The sequence below is a fragment of the Merops nubicus genome, unplaced genomic scaffold, assembly GCF_000691845.1.
Source record: "Merops nubicus isolate BGI_N331 unplaced genomic scaffold, ASM69184v1 scaffold13880, whole genome shotgun sequence".
Classification (NCBI taxonomy): domain Eukaryota; kingdom Metazoa; phylum Chordata; class Aves; order Coraciiformes; family Meropidae; genus Merops; species Merops nubicus.
Genome location: NW_008584896.1, coordinates 7,579 through 24,224, shown reverse-complemented (window position 1 = coordinate 24,224; position 16,646 = coordinate 7,579). Strand labels below are relative to the sequence as shown.

The window sequence follows — 16,646 nt, the reverse complement described above, 5'->3', positions numbered from 1 at the left end:
TGCAGCAGATCACAAATGGCCAGAGCCCTTGCTCACCTCTCATGCCACTCCTGTGCTGTGGGTCTGTCTGTCCCAGACATCCCAGATCCCAAAGGCTTGGCTGTCCTGCCCCAGCCAGCCTTTGCCAGCCTCCTGCCCCATTCAGCTTAGTCTCTGGAGGAATACAAAGTGGAGACGCTCCTTGCTCACCAGGCAGAGCCCAGCAGCATCACTGTGCCACAAACACAGTCAGTGGGCAAGGGATGCCTCCAGCTCAAGCTGAAACAGAGGGATGGGGTTAGAAGCTGCTTTCCCCTGGCCCCGCTGAAAATGATGGCACGCAGATCCTCTCCTCCTCTCAGGCTCAGCCTGTGCTCTGTACCGTTTGTGTACTTCAGCCCTTCAGGGTCAGAAAGGCGAAACAGAGCCCAAGAGGAAGCAGAGGAGGGCATGGCTTCAGAGGAGACCTGGTGACAAGGTTAGCTGGCAGGATGCAAGTGAAGGTTGGAGTCCATATCGTTCTCACTGCTCACAGAGGGGAGAGAGGAAAAACAAGCCAAGGTGTTAAAAACTCCGAACATAAAAGCAAAATAATACAGCTCAGCAACATCGCAGAGAAAGCTGGGAGTGCACGCAGGGCCCTGCAATGCACAGGGCTCTCCTTGTAAGCAAGCACTCCAGCTCTTCCCAGAGCCAGCAGGTCAGACATGCTGCACAAGTTTTGGTTAGATAGTGGTTTGCCCCATAGTAGAATGAAATATGATTTATATACAGAAAGAAACAAGTCTCTGCAGTCTTTGCAAAGGTCCAATTTCAAGAGCGCTGCCGCGTTGGTGAGGGTTGCCGTGAGCCTGCAGCACTCCCCTCTCAGTGCAGCACACTATTCACAGCTTGCAAGGCTGGGCGCTCCCCGCCCGCGCCTTGGTGGAGGCCATTCACAGGGAGGATGAATCCTTGGGAAGCAGGTGGCCCCGCACGCGTCTGCAGGATTCCTGGAGCAGAGAATTAGAGCCATTGAATGCTTGAGACACAATGCCTTGCGAGAAAAGGTTGATGTGCTGTCCTCCCCCTGCAAGGGCTCCCCTCCTGGCTGGAGTCTGCCTCCCAAACCTTTTACTGAGGCAGAGCCCTAGAGGCAGTGAGCAGATGGGGACAAACACAGCAGTCAGTTGTGGGCTCCACCAACCTCTTGTCCCACTGCCTCCCTAACTGGCTGCTAGCACTACCCTGTGCTGCCAGCTTCCCTCTGCTCCTCGGGACAGCTTACAGGGAAGAGGGCTGTACACACCTGCTCCGGAGAAACCCTTCAAGGCCTTCCAGCATGTCAACTGCCTGCAGCATGGCATGGAGCAGGCTGCTGCAAGCCAGGGGACAGCAGCTGTCACGGAGCCCTGCGTGCACGCCACCGCTCTACAGGTCTCAGAACCCAGCAGGTCATGTTCCCCACGGGAAGGAGAATGGGCATGAGTCTCACCTCCTTCCGGCCCTCCAAAGACTTCAGCTTCGCTTGGGACATGTGAGCTGGAGATCCACATTTCTGTAACTGGACAAGAGAGGGGAAGAGTAGAGAGCTGGGGAATGAAGAAGCATCCAGAGCCTTCCTTAGGAGCTGCCTGTAGCACCAGAAAGCAGCTGCCACCCAAATTCACTCTCGGTTTGTCCAAGCCATGGAGTAGTCCTACTACCCATGGGCAGCAGGATCCATACAATTTGTGAAGGAGGATGGGAGAGATGGAAGGGAGCAAAAACCAATGCGCCAGGGCAGAAACACAGCCAGAGGGACAAGGTCAGAGTAGAGGCCCAGTGCTGTCCTTGCTCTGCTCTCACAGCAGCTTCCTAAGACCTTATTTGAGCATACAGAAGAAACTTAGAAACCTTCTCTTGAGCAGAGAACAGCAAGCAGCCCTCAGGGATCGCTGAAATACTGTGTGCCCAAGTTGCACTCAACCCACCTGCCTCGATCCCCCACCAGCAGCTTCAGTGGTGCTGGGAGCAGCTCTTACCAGGTGGACATTCTCTTTGCTGACTCGCTCAGGCTCCGGTGTAACATCCCTGCTCTTCCTCTCCAGGATAACTGGGGTTCCCAAAACTTTTCGCTGCCATAAGAAGAGAGTGCTGTTGGCTAGTGCTTAGAGTGCAAAGTGAAAAAGAAAAGGAAGGAGCAGGATGCATTGCTGGTAAGTAGTTGGATGCTGGGAAAGAAAAAAGGAAGCCAGGAAGCCAAGCTGGGACAAAGATTGCAAAGCAGAACCACCTGAAATACCATGCCACTAGGCTGATCCTGCCTGACTGTAAGGGCTTGGGAGCTGACCTGAGGCCTGGCCAGGAGCCCAGCCCATCAGAAGCAGGTACGTGCTGCTGTGGGGTGGCCTACGGTGTGCTAATACCTGTGCTAACAGGCTAGACTACATAACCAGCTCCCTGTGAGTCCCATCCCATCTCAGGAAGCAAACAATCCTTCAGAAAAATGCATAGATGCCACAGCTGTGCATTTTACAGGCAATTACAATTTACATTAACAGGGCTTATTGTCAGCTGTGCTGCGTTTTCTGTCCCCCATGGACCTGAGTTCTTTGGCAGCTGATACTTTGAACAGTCTCTGCCCTTTGAGTGCTTACTCAAGCCAAGGCAAGGCAGAAGCAGAGAGCAACATCAGACACTCACTCACAGCAGAGAGCACGGGTCAGAGGCTGCCTTTACCTTAATGAGGCCGCTGAAGGAGCGCGAGCGAGTGCGTCGTGGCGCTGGGGATGTGGGCACATCAGAGCCAGGAGTGAGAGCTGTAGGATGCTTATTAAACTAGGAGAAAACATGGAGTTAGCATAGTTACTGTTAGAGTGACACTAGTCCCTTGCTGCTGTGCGCTCCTCTACCTAGAACTCAGTTTGTCTCTTCTGCATTCCAAAAATGGAGGAGCTGTTCAGAGCTGCAGGGAGAAGAAAGCAGAGGAAGGCCCCATTTCCCACCCAGGATTGCAGGAGTTTGGGTGAGAGGCTGCTTTCTGCTGGCTACCAGATTAGCCAAAAGCAGCAGGTGTTGGAACAGAAAGGGGGCTGGGCAGCAGCTGGAGGCTGGCAGCCAGGACTGGTACTGACCAGTCCATCTGGAGCAGCTGGTTGGCTGGGAATGCTCACTAGCCTCAGAGGAGACCAGTTTGTCCACGCTGTGCAGGGAAGAGGGGACAAGAGTTTTCCCTTTCTGAGGGAGGAAGCTCAACAAGGCCGTGATCAGGACTGGGGAACTGCTGGCTGGCAGGTCCCTGGCTTGGAAAACAGAGGGCTCAAAGCACAGCTTGGTGCAGCAAGCTCCACAGTCAGCCACACTGAGGACAGGTGGCTTCCTCCCCTGCCTTCTTACAGCTCTGCCCCTCACACAGCCCAGAGCTCACTCTCCCCAGCCTGCCTATGATTAGGAGCAGACCACAAGAAGGCCCTGCCTTTAATCCTATGCCCAGGATTGTGCTGACAAGCACACCCCAAGATAACTTCCCTCCCCACACTACCTGCCGGATAAGCTTCTTCTTCTTTGCAGAGTCGGGCATACTGTGGACATGGCGGAAGAGCTCCTTCAGTGCCTCCTCCGTGCGCTGCTGGGTCTCCTCCTGATGGCAAGTGTCCAGTCGGCTTCGCTTCTGAGACTTGAGGGGCTGCAGCTCCTTGGAGACAGGAGACGTCAGCAAATCCAGGTCATCCTGGGAAAGCGGAGACAGCAGTTGCTTGCCATGCTTTAATCCAAACGAGCCACCCATCGGAGCCAGGCTGGGAAGAGTCTCATGAGCTGCCTCAACCCCAGTGAATGCACAGGTCTGTGTTTTCCCTACCCCTCTGCAGCAGCACTGCACCAGCAGGCCCTGTGCCAGGAAGAGGTGACAGCAAAACAAAGGTGACCCCATTGCTTCTTCCCTCCCCTCCCGGATGCCAGCTGCAGAAGCCCTTCCAGGCTCGAGAAGGGTCAGTGCAGCTCCTTGCAATGCATCTTCCCTCTTCTGCAGCTATATGAGGCAGGGAAGCATTTGCTTGCAAGTCACAGACAAATCTTGTCCCACTGGTGCAAGTAGCCTTTATCCCAGCCCCTCTTCCAAGCAGTCTGGCCACAGCAGCAGGCACGTCTGTCTCTTTGGAAGGCACAACCCCACGATGGAGCAGGTGCTGCATGTGCTGGGCACAGGGAGCAGGTTTGCTGCTAAACAGGGGCTGGTAGCTTTCCCTGTACTTTTGATTAACAGATGCTTTAACTCTGCTCAATTTCCCTAATGCAGCCACATGCACTGCCACACCATATGGTTCCCTCACTCCTGCTCTCTGACAGATCCTCTTTCACAACTTGGTTTGTTTTCAACATCTTTCACTCACAAGGATCCCTTGATAGCATCACAGCCCCTGCCCTTTCATGGAGGGCAGGCGCTGCGTTTGCTGGCCTTACCTTTGATGTGTGGGCTCTGGACCCCAGGTAGTGCAGCCTGGCACACTCCCGGATGTATGCTGGGGCCTGTGACAATGAGCAGAGAAAAGGCCAAACATTTGTTTAGTGTGTTTGGTCCTGGGGCAAGAGTGGTTCCAGCAAGAGCCACACCACACAAGCAAGCTCCATCAAGGCTCAGTTGCTTAGGGCAAAGCCATGGGATTTCATGTCCCAAGTGCACAGTCCCTGTTCACAGTTTCCTTTTGACGCAAAGAACCAGCACAAGCAGAACACAGAGTAAAAGCAGGGTTCCACAGGAACTTTTCCCAAGCAATTCCACCAGCTCTGAGCTGGCCAAACAGACAAAGAGGCCTGACAAAAAGGGCAGAAGAGGAACTTTCTATAGGAGTCTTTGAGAAGAGCAGATGCCTACAATGACTAGGAAGGTCCTGAGAAGCCAAGAGACTGCCTGCTACAGGAAAACTTCCTTGGAGAAACCTGCATAAAGCTCCCCAACTCCTGACTGTCCTACCACAGCACCCCACTCTGAGCTAGGCAGAAGCCCAAGACTACAGGCTGTGCCCTTGAGAGCAGTGGGTTGACTAACACTTGCAGAGAAGTTCACAACAAAACGACCCGTTAGAGATTCAACTCTTGGAAACACTCACCCAGGACAAGCCCCTTCGGTTCCCTTCCTCTGCCAGGAGGCGAGGGAAGCCCGGTGGGTACCTGCCCCCAGGCAGCAGGCCTGCCCGTCGGGCGGCGGTGCCGGTGTCCAGCAGAGGGGGGTGTTACACTGCACCCGCGTCCTGACCTGCCCAGGCACAAAGCCACCTCCGGGGCTGGGGCTGCCCTCCTCCTCCTGGGCCGCCTGCCCAGCAAGGACCTCCTCCCCACTCTCTAAAAGAACGGTTTCTTGCAGAAATCCTCCTCCTCCTACCTCAGAAGAGAGAGCCCAGAATGCACACTTGACACTTGGGATCTGTCTGGACAAGTTTTTTTTGAAGGGCCAGGGAGAGCAAGACCCCAAAGCGCACCTACCTTGAAGAGCTTCTGAGAGTGTTTGATCATGAAGGTCACTCCATTGTTTAGCTTTGTGATATTCTCCTGAAGGTCATTTGCTGTCACCTGGCAAAGGGACACAGCCAAAGGCGCAGCAGTTAGAAGTGGAGGAGGAAGGGTCTCTGCTGCCTTTGCTTTCTCTGGGACACAGACACAGTGCCTCAGCAGGTGACCTGCTCTGAGGACACGGGTAAGCAGAGCTCACAGCACAGCAACAAGCAGAGCTCACAGACCCAAAGCTGCTCGGAAAGGAGAAAAACTAGACAACTCTGAGGTCAAATAGTTCACCAGCAGCGCAAGACACCCTGCAAAGAGATCTGCAAGGTTTGTCTGGAGTTGTCATTTTCTTAAACAAGCAGGACTGTGCCGTGCTTCCAATTTTACTGAAAAAGATGAAGCATTAGTTGCAAATGAGACCTATGGCAGGTCTGGATTGAACAGTAGGACTGAGTCTTTCCAGGATGATCCACCTCACCATTCTGGCCTCCAACCCTCACTGTATCAATATTTAATCTTCCCATCTTGGTTCTTCCCCCATAGGCCTGTCAAGCCCCTGCTTCCTACCTCCCGATATCCCACCCACACATACTGAGGTATCGCTCACATTTCTGGGCCATAGGATGTGGGGTGCAAACATGAGGGCAAGATTGTGGGCAGACATCTTGTTCTTGTCCTGCTTCTTGGCAGTCTGGTAGAGCAAGTCCAGCAGCAGCTTGAGCAGACTGCGGTTGGGCGCGGGAAGGATCAAAAACAGCAGCTGGAGGGCTTCAATTTGGCGCTCTTTGTCTGGAGTGCTGGTCTTATTCCCCTTCTCATCAAACAGCGTCAAGTCTGCCAAGTCACAGGGCAGAACGTGAAGGACAAACATTACTTCCCCTAGCAGCAAGCCGATTGCAACTGGTTAACTTTCCCTCTTCATATGCAGATCTCCAAACACAGCTTTGGGCCCTCCAGGTCTCTCCCCCCAGCTCTCAAGCTCCCCACCTGGTGTGTTAATCTGTGGTACTCCTCCCCCAGGACAACACAGTGACTAAGGGTTATGATCAGTTGAAGGCAAGGTGCAGGAAGTTCCCACAGGGTAGTTCAGTAACAGTTATTTACTACATAGAAACCACAGCTTGCTCAGGAGGCCTCCCCCAACGTAAAACACATGGAGACCCAGGTTACCAACGTGGGCTCTTCTCCTGTAGGTATCTTGTTTACTGCTAGAGAGAAAAGATTGTGCTAGACAGACTTGGTTATGATTCCTTAGGATTTTCAGCTCAGGTCTTTCTACCATTAGGCTGAGATGACAGAAAGATTCCTTCTTACCCTCCCTTTAAGGATTACAATTCCACAGCCTAGTGTGCAGATCTTGTACCATCACCAGCTTTCTAGGAGGCTAGTTCTGTTCCCTCTGCTCCTCACCACCTCTCGCTGCTCACTCACCTGCAATTTTGAGGTGGGCATGGAAGTGCTTGTGTGTCAGCAGTGGCTCTGGTAATTCACCCAGGAACATCTTAAGCAGGGTTGCCACATCATTGGAATGAAACTCCCCAGAGTCCAGGTCAATATCTGTACCACTGTTCAGAGCATCCTTTAGAATCTGTTGCCTGATGCTGTTGCCCGGCACCCGAAACAAGCCTTCTGCTCTTAGATCTGCTTAGCAGAGGGGAAAAAAAGGGCCACTGATTAATCAGAGACCAATTCCCATCTTTTTACGAAAGCAGTTCCCTCCCCTTTCCAGAGCTTGACACCAAACCTCAAAGAACTGCATTCAGAGACACAACCTCAAGCTGGCTCCCATCAGTAGAAAAAACTCTAAGAGATCAACATATCTGCTGGGCAATTCTGGGGAACAGTGCAGCCCCCAACTTCTGCTGCTGGAGAGCTCAGAACTTCTCACTCTATCTGCACCAAAGACGTGAGGTGTGCCAGACAACACTCCTTGGCAGAGGAAGACAGCAAGACAGAGTCACTTACTTTTGTGCAGATACTCGATTAGCTGGGAAACCTGTGCAATGCCTTCTTCTGTCAGCGGTGAGCCAAACACCACCCCTTTCTCTGTAGGACAGAAGATAATGTGTTGAGGCAACTCAGAACCCAACAGCCACAGAATTGAGTGGTCCCAAAGAACAGGATCTCAGCACGCAAATACCAGAGCCCCAAAACACCAAGGTCACAAGGACACATCCCCTCTCCCCCGACAGGAGATATCGTAAGCACTCCCAAGTAAGTCACTTCATCTCACCATGCTGTATTTAAAAGGGCTTCATCATCCTGCTTCTGACCTTAGCCTAATTAGTTTTTAATCAGCTACAGCAAACATTATCTAGCTCTTGAAAAGAAAACACCAAACCAGATGCTTCAGTTTTAAAGGGTGCATCATGCACAAGCCTGGACCTTACAGAAACAGCAAAGTGGGAATGGCACATATGACAGCCTGAAGTGCCCAAGTGCCTGCCACATCAACACATGCCACTTCTGGAAAGGAATGTCTAGATTAGACCTCACTGTGGCATGACAGGGAGTGGAGCAGAAAGATGTGGCAGCTATGAGAACATGGGAGAGGAAAACAGGCGCTAACGGCAAGACTAGACATGATCCAACTGGCTTACACTGGCCTCCTTTTCAGGTTTGGGTGGTCCCTGGAATTCCCTGATCCCAGTGAATCTCTCTTCCAAGTCAGCTGCCCTGGCCCAGGTAAAGTAAAAAGACTGAACAAGACAAAACTATGAAAAAAGAATAGCAAAGCAATGAGCTGGGCCCTTCGCCACATGGAGCACTTACAGCTCCTCTCAATCCTGGGGTCTGCTTTCTTCTCATGGAGCTGTTACAGATCAGGCATGAGTTGTCAGCTCCAGAACTCCAGTAAATAACACCAGCCACAGTCCCAAAAGAAGATGAAATCAAACAAGGTGAAAGGAAGGAGATCCTTGCAAAGGAGCAAACATTAAATGAGGAGCCCACTTAATTGAAAGGCACTTGTAGAACTAATGCCGAAAACTGTTCTTGTCCAGAGAGGGACTTCCCAGTTAAAACACTGGTTATCTAGCAGGACAGTATTTTCTAATAAATACAGTCTTGCTGGTAAGTGGCTTTTCCCAACAGATACAGCCCTTGAAGGCAACTCCCAGGGCCTTCACTGGCAGCAACCAGACCCCAAGCACTGCCGCTTCCCTCAGGTGCATGCAGGTTTTGACTGCAGCTGCAGACGAGATGCTGGACGGTCAGACACGCTGACTGGGACTGAGAACTGGAGCCAAGTACAGAGCTGGTTTGTCCTGCCCTTGCACTTAGGCTTCAAAGAGCCAGCAGGCTTAAGACAAGAATATTCCTCCCTTCTCCACGGCCAGGCTGCCAGGAGCATAGGCCACTTCTGAGGGCAAGCTGGGCATCAACATCCCAACTTTTTGTGGATGAAGATTTCCCTCTTTATTGTTACAGGTGATAGCCCAGAACTCGAAGCAGTGCATTGGCTGGTGTGATATAAGTTATCTCTCCTACAAGCTTTCTTTTGCCTTCTCTCCCACCCCCAGCACATTTTGACTTCACTAGCTTTTGGTCTGCTGTACTATAAATTTTACTGCTCTGTGGTGTTGATGCTCACAGCATGTGGGAAAGACCTGCTTAACCCTATGCACTTCTCTAGCAGCCTTCCTGTGCAACGAAATTTATTCCGCCTGAAGAATGTTCCACTTTCTTCCAGGACTTCTGAAATACACGGTAAGCCACCAGGAACTCCAGCCTTCTGTTAAATCAAGAACTTTCTGACCTCCCTCTGATAAAGCGCATGCTTTATGTCTTGCAGGAGAAAGGAGAACAATGTGACCTCTTGATCCACACGTAAGATCTGAAAGGCTTGAATGCAAAGGGAGAGAATGGCTAGCAAAAGATTTTTGTCCTTGAAGAAAACTAAACTCATTAGACATTCAACAGATAGAATCAATAGCAGCCAGGAAGAGAAGAGGAAAATACATCTTCAGACATGCAGAGCCTGACAAATTCGATTTGCTTCTGAAGTCAGAAGTTGATACCTGAATGAGAATTTGTTTCAAAGAAGCCTGAAAGACACGTCTGGAGAATGGATGCTGAGTTACAAACGCTTAGATCTTATTGTACAATTTCTTCTGGTACGAAGCAGCAGCGTGAGATTGAGCTTCCTGATGCTCAAAGAAGTTGTAAGTATTTTCAGTTTGATCAGTTCTGAGCTCTATGGTCCTTGGCCTCTGGCTTTGAAGAAATAAAACCTGTTTGTTCTAACTGGTCTATAATACAAAGAAAAACAAATGATGGCTCCAAGATGAAACACACAGCACATGAAATTGATTTTCTCTGTAGGCACGAACTTCTTTTTCTCAGAGTTTGGCCAAGGAGTTCACAGACAGTGCCTGTCAATGCAGGGAGACACTGCCATTGCAGCCTGGGAGTGCAGCCAGCAGACTTGGAAACATCTGCTAGCTGTAGCTGTAGTGAGACACATGGCCATGGAGACATCTGAATGGGGAAAGGCGGAGCTCTTGGGGAAGAGAGCAAGCTGGAGATGTCAGGTCTGATAAGTGCTCCAGCAGGGTACAGATAATTTAAAAAACTGAGCCAGAGAAGGCTCACAAGCTCCTGCTAGAAGGTTTTGACAAGAACATGGAAGTTTCCATACATGCTAAGAAAACACTTTCAAATTGGTTACTCACTCGCTTCTGTTTTGTCAAGTGGCGAGTATCTGAATTTAAGATGTCTTGCTATTCTCCAGCAACAGAGTCAGGAGCAATAACAGGTATGAGCACAATCTAACTGCAGTCTGGAGGCAGCATGAAGACCTGTTATTATGGAGCAGCAAGGGAAGTCACGGCAATAATGAGTAATTCTCATGCAAGGATGCTTAAGGGCTTGATTTGCAGCCCTTGATTTTCCCCTGCAGTGCTGTCCAGCCAGGGTTCCTGCTGGGGGAGCCAAGAGTGGAGGGCTGCAGTCAGAACCAGAAAATTCAGCCTGAGCAGTGGGTCTGCAGAGCTTGTCCTTATGAAACACAGTGAAGGACAAGGTCTGGAAGAATCAGAAACACTTAAAGAAACTATATAAAGGTTGAAGACCAAAAAAAAAAAGTCATACAAAATGATAGCTCCCTTCTCAGAGGTACTCATAGTAGCAGAAATGCTCAAGGGAAGGAGAAGACCAATTCCTCCGGCTGCCAACATCTGAAGGCAGCTACCCACAGCTTCTTTGCCAGCAGTCAGTCTGGCTAGGAAACCAGAGCTAAGGAGGGATGTGAGAGGTGCCTAGATGGAGGCAGTTTCTCTCTGGATGAGTGAGAAGGCTTAACTGGACTTATCAGGGCAACCAAGCTCCCCTTGAGTGTGGGCAGAGGTGGGAGAAGGCACACACACCCCTAAACCACCTTTTTAGTTACAACAAAACAGAGTGGCAAACGTCAGCCAGTGAAGAGAAGTTCTGAACACAACTGTGCTCAAAAACAAATCTCAGGCTTCTGAGAAGAGGCCTGGGGCTAATGTTTCATAACCAAGACAGCTGAACTTGAAAGAAAAGATAAGAATAGTCAGTTTACCAGAAGAAAATTCCATCTGAATGCTTGTTTCAGAGAGAAAGATAAATATGTCATCTCCCAGGGTTGAATTTGGGCTGGAGCAGAGCAGTCGGCAGAGCTTTGTCCCTGACTCACTGGATTGGGATGTGGGTCAGAGAGGCACTAGCATTTGGTTTGGAGATGCTTACAAATTTCTGAGCTGCACAGACAAGACCTTCCAGAGAGCTGGGACAGCAAGCAAAGGAGACAGTGGGCCCAGAGTGAAGCCAGTGGCCTGGAAAACTTCAGCATTATTGTTCTTCATGGAACCTGATGCCCTCAGCCTTCACCAATATTCCATCACTCGCAAACACAGCTAATGAGCTAAGGAAAACAGAGCATGCACCACCACAGACACACACAAGCACAGAGACAAGGACACCTTGGGGTGTATCGGAGTGACCTGCAGCTGGCTCGGGCACCCCTCCAGCTCAGCGCTGTCCCCAGAGCCAGACCAGAAACACTCGGGGCCCAAAACTCTCTCTGTGATGGTGCTGAGCACAGCAAGCAGCACCCACCGAGGCCAACCTGACATAAACCACAGCAATAATTCCCAGAAGAGAGGCACTCCAGAAGTGGTAGGGCATTTCCAGGATGTATCTCCTGGCCTCTGTTTTGCTCCTTTCTAGAGGTGGCATCCCTAGAGATTACAAACCCACAGTATTGAGCACCCAACACAAGCTGAGAAGAACAGGCCTACACTGAAAGTTTTGTAACAGATGATGACAGTCAGCACCACCATGAAGGTGGGCACCAGACATCTTGCCATACTCACCCTTGCGCTTCAGAGACATCAAAGAACGAAAAAATCCAGAGGCTGTGCTGTTTGCCCCAGGCAGCTTTGGGTCCTCCTCTCCCATTAGCTGGGCCAGCTCTGCCCCAGGCAAGTCAATGAGCCTGGTAATGTTGCTGACAACTAGCTCCATGAACACCTCTGGTTTCTCATGACGCAGCTTCTCCACAAAGAAGTCAGGATTGAAGATGATGGGCTGGCTGCGGAGGGAGGAGTCATTGCAAATGACGAAATTGCAGATGGCATCGCTGGAAGAAAAAGGGAAGGAGGAAAAAGAAAAAACAAACAAATAAAAACAAAACCAATAACTCCTTGTTGCTTTGTTTTTTACAGCCAGCTGGTCTGCCCTGAGGGAGACATCTGGTGACGCAGGAGCTACCAGTCTACACCAAAAGCACTGTCTGTCTTTGGTGAACATCCAGCACAGCACAGTAACATTTCCCTTTGGAGTAAAAGCATCTCTGACCTGTTTGTATAAGACAGCCCAGGACTAGCACTCCATAGTGTGATGGTAATGTAGGCAACACATGGCAACACCCAACTAAAACTTTCGCCATACCTACATCTTACTAGCTCAGGCAGATACAATACCCAACATTTTACATTAACTTGTCACTCTCAGTCATAAATAAGTTTGGTTCTGTCTCACTTCCTCCTGAGAAATTCACTCCCAGTGGCCTGAAAGTCTAAATCCCAGTCTAAATTTTTTCATGGTCAGCTTATACTTATCAGTTCCCACTGCCATTTCATCATCCTTATCTTTCTGTCAATAAATAGATAGTTTCCATACCCTAGAGACTTTGCTTTTAAGATCATAGATTTGCAATAACACTGGGTCACAGTTCTGCTAGGGATGTGGTCAAACGCTCCCGGGTGATAAGCTGACAACTCTTTGGTTACTGCTCTCTGCCAGTTATGATAACTGCCCAGCTATGCAGTCTGAGCCTGGAGCAAGTGTGAACTCACTGCATTCACATGAGCCAGGCAAGATCAGTCCTTCAGAAAACCTTAGAATCCTTTCTCCTAGAACATCTCTTTTCAGCTCATCCAGTTCTTGCCTCTTCTTCAGGCCGTGCTTTATCCAACTTCCTTATTCTCTACTGACACCTACTTTCTCCATATCATTGCTTCTCAGGTTGCCTGGGAAAAAGGATGCATCTGAGATGGCTTATCTATAATGGCTACCTAGCCCTACCAGAGGTTAGGTAAGCTACATTTATCATTTCTAAAATCAAAACAAAGTGTTATCAAAGAGATATCTCATGTTAATTAGCACTCATAATGCTCACACTTAAAGCTTATCCCAATTTCCATCTTCCTCTATGTCTTCCATTACGATCCTCCCACAAGCATTTCAAACTCTTGCACGCTTCTCAAGTCAAGCCCACAGGCTACAGTTGCATAGCTTGCTTCTCCTTTCTCTCTTTTACTTAAATGTGAGGATTAGTGTCATTATTCTCCAGTCACAAGTTACTGCCCTGATGCTGGCTATAAAATGATGGCCTGGCACTGTGAGTTGGTGTGCCAGTTCTTCCAGGACTCTGGGTGGAGGCTGCCTGCCTACCCACCCAGCTTGTACACACTCCCTGCTTTCATTGTGTGACATTCCCTGATGCACTAATCATTCCTGGGCTCTCATACCCTTTCCTTTCCACCCTTTCCCAACAGCAGCTGCCCAGTGCACAGGTGACAGCACTGCTGTGCTCACGCACCTGGGATCACGTCAGTCCCTCAGGTGTGGTGTGGCACCTGTGGGAAGCACATGCTCTGCCCGTCACCCCTGAAGCCACCAAGGGCTCTCCCTCCACAGTAGGCTTTCTCACAGAAGACTGGAGCACCTTGACCCTTCCCACTTCTCTGCTGAGGGGTGCAGGCCACATCGCTGTGTTCAGAGCACGCTGGGCATCTGTGCTTGCTGCTCAACACCCCTGCCACCAAAAGAGTTTGCAGCCCCCTGGACCTTACATCCATTGGTTCAAGCAACAAAGCACTTCAGCTTCTAGTGCAGAGATCTCAGCAACTTACTGTTTTAATGTAAATTGACAGTAGTTAAAGAAGGGGAGGACATCAAAGCACATACCGGGCAAGTCACCTGAACTCCAGCCCACATCTGCACAGCATCTGGGAACCCAACAGTTATCTGAGCAACTGCTGTACATTTTTAACCTGAAAGACCACCTTGGTGTAGTTTCCAGGATGCATGATGGGAATAAGAGAAAAGCTGAGGCTCAGGCTCCACAAGGAGAAAGATACTTGCTGAAATCAGAGGAAACCAGGCTCTCAGCAACACTTGCATTGTGAGAATCTGTACAAGACGCTCTCCACGGAAGTCAAAGACTCCATCAAGAGGATGGAGAAGAGGAAGGTCTGCAAGGCAGACTGCAAAGCAATCTGCTAGGTCATCTAAAAATTCTAGAAAGCTCTTAAGGGCTCCCAGCTGCATGGGTTAGAGTGGCCTAGCAAGCGTGATGCTGACTCCAAATGCGGGCCATACTTTTTCCTGAGCACCTCCCAGCCTGTTTTTCAGCAGTTTGTTGTCTGCAATAAATCAGGACCAAAATGCAACAACTCTGTATCAGCTGCCAGAAAGCAACCACAGATCGATCTGATCACATTCACATTTTGTTGCACGGGGCAACAATGCACAAACAAGCGCCAGCTCTGCCTGTAATGTGGAGCAAGCCCTTTGCCTGAAACCCATGACAACTCATTCTGTGGCAATACAGATCCTGAGAAGGGTTAATAGCAAGTGTATAGGCCCAGTGACCCTGCCTGCAATGATCCGTGCACTGTTATTCACTCGCTAGCAGTTTTGTTTCCCCACAGAGAAGATATGCAAATACTTTGCAGCAGTTACATCAAGCATCACAGATTATTTGCTCTCTCTGACAATTAGATATCTAAATGCAGAGAAAGAAAATTAAACAATTTTGCCAACTAGAACTGACTGACACGACTCCTCTGCACAGCCAGTGTTACAAGTTGAACAAAGTTTAACAACATTTAATGCAAAAATAGATAGGAAAAAGTAAATTTCTTACATGAGTGCTGAGAGCTTTTGGAGAGGCATTAGGAAGCAGAGACAGGGAAAAGAACTTGCTCCTTGTTTCCAGCAACAAAAGAAACCTGCCTGTCCCAGCACAGCCTATGCAAATTCCACGCATGCTACGAGACACAAGGGCGCATTATTGGGTCTGAAAGGCCCCCTTGGCACACACTGGGCATCAGCCTTCACACAGAGACAAAACAGAAAAGAAAAGCTGGACAAATTGATTCATGTCTCTTGCCAAAGGCTGCGTAGCTGGAGTTTAACAGCAAATAATTCCTACATAGAAACCAGGGGTTTGAATTAGGACCAGCGTGGTATTAAGTGCTTTCCACCTGTATCCAAGAGGAATCCAAATCTGTCCTGTGTTTACCATGAATAAAGCCGTGCAAACACTTTCCCAACAGCATCCAAGCACAACCCATGTCACGGCGCTGGCAGGACAATAGCCGAGTCCCTTAACTGCACAACCCCATGCCCAAAAACTGTGCTAGAAACACTCTCTGCCCCTGCCTTTCACACTTCCTAGAGCTCTGCAAAGACAAAGCACACAGATCGGCCCCTCCAGAGCTGGACACGGCACCTGGCCATTGCTCTTTGCTCCCATTACTGTGCCACCACGCACCGTTCACCCACTTCAGGCTTCCCGTTCCACATTTCTCTGGATTCCCGTCCAGTTTCCCTGCCTGCCGCAGCTGGGACCAGCCTTGTGTACTCTTATTGTGGCATGGCACTTCAATGAGCTACTTAATTTTGAAAGGTCACTTTATTAGCAGCTCTTCCTCGCAGAGAAAATTTGCCTTTGTATCATTATTGCTAATCAAAATGGAAATGTGAAGCAAGCCCCTATTTCTGAGCAAAGATGAAGCCCCCACTGGCTTTACGCACAATAACCCTGCCAATCCTCACTGCTGCACACGCTGCAACCTTCAGAAAAAGCCATGTGCCCCATCTGCTGTTCTCACGTTAAAAAAGGAAGATGGATGTACCCTACCTACGCTCACAGTTTATATAACAACAGCAAACGGGAGAGTTTATTGTTTGGGTTTTGGTGGGGTTTTTTTGCTTTGCTTGCAATTACAGAGTTATATTTTCTATATGCTGTGATCTCAGATTGCTTTAAGACATGTCAAAAGATGATAAAAGAACAAATAGCTTCCCTTCCGATCCCATGAATAAAATCAGATCCCAATGAATAATAAAACCTTGTACTAATAGGGCTGTGATTAAGACAGCAGATTAAAAAAAATGGGTTGCATATTGTGCTGAGATTCTTGCCATTCTAGTATCTTTTAGGAGCAAAGCCTGTGATCCCAGCCAAATTACAAAGAAAGCTGTCTGTCACACACAGCGTTCTTGCTTCAGGCATGACAGCCCCATCATTTCATGGGGAGTGGATGGTGCAGGAGGTCAAAATCATGATGGATCAATTAATCCCTAAGGTAACTAGATCCAGGCCAGGGAAATGCTTTAGAAACTAGGACAAAAATGAGACTTCAACTGGCAAGACCTAGTGATTGAACCTGTGGTGCAAAAGCTGTGCAAGCAAGCAAATCAGTTCATGTGGCAGCAAGCTTGTATTCAGATAGGTGAGACCAAACCGTTTTAGTGGCTTTTACAGATTTTATATTGTTCTACCTCCACCCATGTGAAGGCAGAAACAGACTCAAGCAACACGAAATAAAGACTAAGGAGAACACAAGTAAGCCAAGAAAGAAAAGAAGGACACCACTGGGACAAGATATTAGCTGTGTTTGTCAAGCTGGGAAAGAGGAAAAACTGGAAGCTGCAGATTTCAGAGGAGC

The 16,646-nt window shown here is 49.3% G+C and overlaps 1 protein-coding gene across 1 annotated transcript; it reads right to left on the bottom strand.

Annotated features, from left to right (window-relative positions):
- Positions 1–801: 801 nt before the first annotated feature.
- On the bottom strand, positions 802–14,865 carry ARHGAP19 (Rho GTPase activating protein 19). Its single transcript, XM_008945769.1, has 12 exons — positions 14,837–14,865; positions 11,778–12,043; positions 7,405–7,485; positions 6,871–7,080; positions 6,047–6,273; positions 5,422–5,508; positions 4,402–4,467; positions 3,482–3,670; positions 2,680–2,778; positions 1,983–2,075; positions 1,454–1,522; positions 802–971 (listed from the first exon to the last, which is right to left on the bottom strand). Exons 1-12 carry the CDS (start codon positions 14,863–14,865, stop codon positions 915–917), a joined length of 1,473 nt encoding a protein of 490 aa, XP_008944017.1. The 3' UTR covers positions 802–914.
- Positions 14,866–16,646: the final 1,781 nt, after the last annotated feature.